Here is a 4712-nt window from a genome sequence, read left to right as displayed (position 1 = left end):
CCTCTCACACACACACACACACACACACACACCAAAACTACTAGCCTCAGTAATCCCATTAAACAGTACAAGTTGCTATCCCTCTCACCACAGAAGTTCAGCTTACGGGCATAGGCCCCAAGCACTCCCACTATCTGTTTTATTCTGACATGATCTCTTCCTATCTCTTGAGTTACTCATCCTGTTATGTAGGTGGAAAGCTCACCTGGCTAGAGGAAGAACAAAGAAACAGTACCTTGGCAGGAAAGTACCCAGGATACTGAAGTTAAAGTTACAGTGTAAAACATCTAATTAAAAGAATCAAGACATAATGTATATGCAATGGTGGATCTCTGAAGAAACACTACAAACATTGTTATTAGCAGACAGGCAAATCCTACATGCTATTATAAGAAGAAGGTGGGCTTGAGTGAACAATACTGGGAGCTATATGCCTCTAAGGGGTGAGGAAACCATAAAGTTGCTCCTTCATTTTGGTGGAGAGGCATGAGTCTTATAATCATAGCTAAGATGAAACCAGTGATTAGAACTAACTCATAATCACCAGGAAACAATCCACAACTTTTTTAGGTGAAAATGCATCATATAGGCTACAGGAATGCATGCTTCACAGATACATTTCCTAAACTCAAAACCAACTGAGTTAATTCTAACCTGAGCCAATACCTAAGATATCATTAACACATACTTTAAAAAAGCAAGGTTATAATCTAGACAGTCAGACCCAAACTTTAGAACATTCCCACTTTGTTACACTCTACCTATCCTCTTCCCTTTATTGCATGAGTTTTTTCTGCAATAACTTTGAAAAATAAATTCTGAAAAAGCAGTGTTTAAAAATTATTTTTTTACAGCCAGGTGGTAGTGCATGCCTTTAATCCCAGCACTCAGGAGGCAGAGGCAGGACAGTGAGTTCCAGTATAGCCAGAGCTATTATACACAGAGAAACTCTGTCTCAAAAAACTAAGTAAAAACATTTTTTTTAATATATAGGGAAGTGTAGACATGCCACAGTGTGTGTGTGTGTGTGTGTGTGAAGATTAGAAAACAAGTCTGTGGGATCCATTTTTTCCTCCTACATTGTGGGTCCTGGGATAGAACTCAGGTTCTCAGGATTGGCAGCAAGCACCTTACTGGCTAAGCTATCCTGCTGGCCCAAAAAGGTAAATTTTATAAAACAGGTAAGAGACTGTGAATGTCTTGTTGCTGGGTAATATCAATGATGAGATGAAAAGGAGTTAATTAGTAAAGGCAAGAGGACAAATTTTGTTGTGGTTTGAACTTCAGACCTTGAAACAAGCACCTAATTAATAATCAGATTCTCATTGTTTCTATTTATTTAGAAGAATTTGTCAACCTAATATTAAAATCTTGAAGAGTCCTGTAAGAAATTTTAAATTCTTGAAATTCAAAATTTATTTTAAAAACTTAAAATCCAAAATTTTTATAACTTCTGCTTTTTATAAATGCTAAGAAACCACGTTTTCCCTGATACTCAACTAAAATCATTTTTACAAATTTATGTAAAGTTTATATAAAATGTATATAAGAGTCAAATGACTAACAGTGATTTCTTTTTCTAGGAGTCAACTTTTGAAATATGAATTGTATTTTATCTAACCGATAGTAGCTTTGGTCATAAAAGCATCATGTTATGCACTACAGGGAAAGAAAAATAAATGGCATTAAAACCATCCCATAAATACTAATTTATGACATTAAAAATATAAAGAAACTATGTACTTGAAAACTTGTAAACTATAGTCTGTCATTCTCAAAGAAAAGAAGTTATTTATCCATTTGTTTACCATATAGTAATTAAAGTTAGCATATAAAACTGAATTTTCAGGTATTTAAAAATAAGCTCAGATGATATAAAATATAACAATAACAAAAATATGTAGACTAAGGAAATCATGCTAGTGAAAAGAATGAAATCAGGTCAGTTTTAAAATAACCCTGCCAGGTATGGTGGCTCATGCCTTTAATCCCAGTACTCTACAGGCAGAGGCAGATGGATCTCTGAGTTCAAGGCCAGCCTGGTCTATAGAACAAGTTCCAGGACAGTAAGATACTTGGTCTCAAAAAAAAATATCTATTAAACTTTAAAGGGTTTTTAAATGTTTTTCACTTAGACAATAAGACCCATATAGTTGAAGAACAGGGTTTTCTTTTTTCTAACACTATACATTTAGGTACATATCTGAATTGATATGCTAAGTTAAGAGGATCCGAATAAAGTTTTTGGTGATGTATAAAACGATATAGTACTCCAAACTTCAAACATGAAATTTTAACTTACCTTCACCAACAACCCCAAGGATCTCAAATTTATTCATCACATTACCAATGTTAGGAATCTTCATGAAGACAAACTCCTCTTTTGATGCGAGCCACAGAACATGGCACCAAAAAAGGAACTTCTAAACAAGTTATTCAGTAAACAGGAAAAAAATGTCCCAACGAAGAAATTCTCAATGGTTGACAAGGAACTTTCATACATTTGTTCAACTGTGAAGTATTAAATGAGTTCCTGGAAGAGCAAACACAATGAAGCACCATTAGTGTTATGTTACAATACTCAACCTATCATATGCTTCTTAAAATGTTTTTTGATCCGCGTTAATATTGCATATGCTGTAAACGAAAGTAGGAAGAAAGAACCTCAAATGAAATGGACCTCTTAGTATTTAAAATTAATACCACGACCACAATTAAGGAAGGAAGGAACATTTAACTTCTGAAAATTGTACTTTACCTAGTATCCTCATTCTAAAAATAAGAACATTATACTCAACCATACGTAGATCTTAGACGTTTTTCTCTAATAGTGATAGAACCTTTTTATTTAAAGATAGAGTCTCACTACATAGCCCTGGCTGGAACTCAGAGGTCCACAAGCCTCTGACTCTACTGTGCTAAAGTGCTGAGGCTATAGGTGTGTGTCATTATACCTAGATGACAAGAAACTTCTTTATCTATATTTTGAACCAAATAGGTAAGTATACACTGAATAACGAAACCTCTACCCCTTCCCAATTTCCTGTCTTTTCTTTTAAATAACCCAGAGTCCAATTAGTGTAGCCAGTATGTGCATGGGTGTAGAGTGCCATCCACTGGAGCACGGACAACATACCCTGGGCCACATCCCTGAAGAAAACTGATGGTGTTTATCAACTGCCAATGGCTCCTCTGCTAGGGGTGGGGCCTTATAAGTCCTACCTTTCTTGAGGCAAGAATGAGACCTTCATTTCTTAGTCGCACAAAGGGGAAATACAATACAAAAGGGCAAGAAAAAGATGTAAATATTTATATCCTTACATATACATATTCCCTAGATCTGTGCCCTAAGAGAGCATACAGGTAATGGCACACCAACAGCTCTGAGCACACTGCATACTCTAGAGAAAAGATTCCCAGTTGTTTGAAGAAGTGACTAATTTAAGACTGGGGCAGAAAAAGTGCAGAGCCAGAAAGTAAGGAAATACTTGAAGAACAACCAGGGCATGTCAAATGGACTTAGGAGCCAAGCTCAACTGACTCATATTGACAACAGTAAAAATAGGTAAATAAAGATATTAATAAATTATAATTTGTAGAATGAAATAAAACATATATCTTTAAATAAATATAAGCAAAGCTTTTTTTTTTACAAAGTTCTATAACAAATAATAAAGATAGTGATGGAATTACAAAATCTCCACGTAACAATCACTCTAGAAACAATTACTTTAGCAAGTGTCATCAATATGTTCTAAAATTTACAATTGAAAGTTACAGGAAAAATGCTATCTTGTCTCAAACTATCTACCCACAAGGCACCTATTAATTACAAAAGGACAAAGTATAATTTTAGAGTAAGGAATTCTTCCCAACACAACCACAATTAAGTGATCAAAGTTAACATGGTCAATAATGAAAGAAACCAACATTACATGTTTCCTGATAGAACATACTACATCACTACCTCTGTGGCAATTCTACTAGAAATATAAAGCCTAAATCTAGCCAGGTGTGGTGGTATATGACTGTAATTTTAGCCCTTGGGATGTTGAAGCAGGAGTATCAGAAATTCATTCCTAGCCTTAGTCAGATTATGAGTTCAAGGTCAAAGAAAAACAAAATTTAAATGTTTACAGATAGACAATACTGATTTTGATAATACTGAGGTTATAGAAAATGATGCTCTAGGGGTTTTTTGTTTGTCCTAGTTCTTTTATTTAAAAGAATTGCCCAACCTTTATGAACAATAACAGATTTTTAAAAACAATGTTTTAAAAGAAATAAATTTAAACAAAGAAAATTGTTTGTTGCCTGTAGAATCTCAAAATTTTTTTTTAAAAAGGTACTCCACATGATATAGACAGGAAGTGTTCTTTCAAACATGATGGTGGAAATGTAAACTAGGATAAGACTTCCAAACAATTAGAATATGCATACTTGAATGATATTTAAATGTTCTTATCCTGATAAAGATTTGCAAACATATAGAACCTGGGACAGCCAGGGATAGTGAACCACCCCTTTAATCCCAGAATTCTCCAGGACGCAGCTGCAGGAGGATCTCTGTGTGCTCAAGGCTAGCCAGTTCTGCACAGTGAGATACTGTCTCAGAAAGAAAGAGAGAAAGAAAGAAAGAAAGAAAGAAAGAAAGAAAGGAAGGAAGGAAGGAAGGAAGGAAGGAAGGAAGGAAGGAAGGAAGGAAGGAAGGA

The 4712-nt window shown here is 34.8% G+C and overlaps 1 protein-coding gene across 1 annotated transcript in view; it reads right to left on the bottom strand.

Annotated features, from left to right (window-relative positions):
* Positions 1–4712, bottom strand: part of Cdkl5 (cyclin dependent kinase like 5) — a 223177-nt gene that overhangs the window by 158292 nt on the left and 60173 nt on the right. Inside the window, exon 2 of the mRNA XM_028772684.1 lies at positions 2303–2533. Coding sequence (XP_028628517.1) covers positions 2303–2366 — 64 coding nt within the window. The 5' untranslated portion in view covers positions 2367–2533. The remainder of the gene's footprint in view (positions 1–2302; positions 2534–4712) is intronic.

The sequence above is a fragment of the Grammomys surdaster genome, unplaced genomic scaffold (assembly GCF_004785775.1).
Source record: "Grammomys surdaster isolate TR1022 unplaced genomic scaffold, NIH_TR_1.0 217, whole genome shotgun sequence".
Taxonomy (NCBI): Eukaryota; Metazoa; Chordata; class Mammalia; order Rodentia; family Muridae; genus Grammomys; species Grammomys surdaster.
Note: the sequence above shows the minus strand (reverse complement) of the source record. Positions and strands in the feature narration are given on the sequence as shown.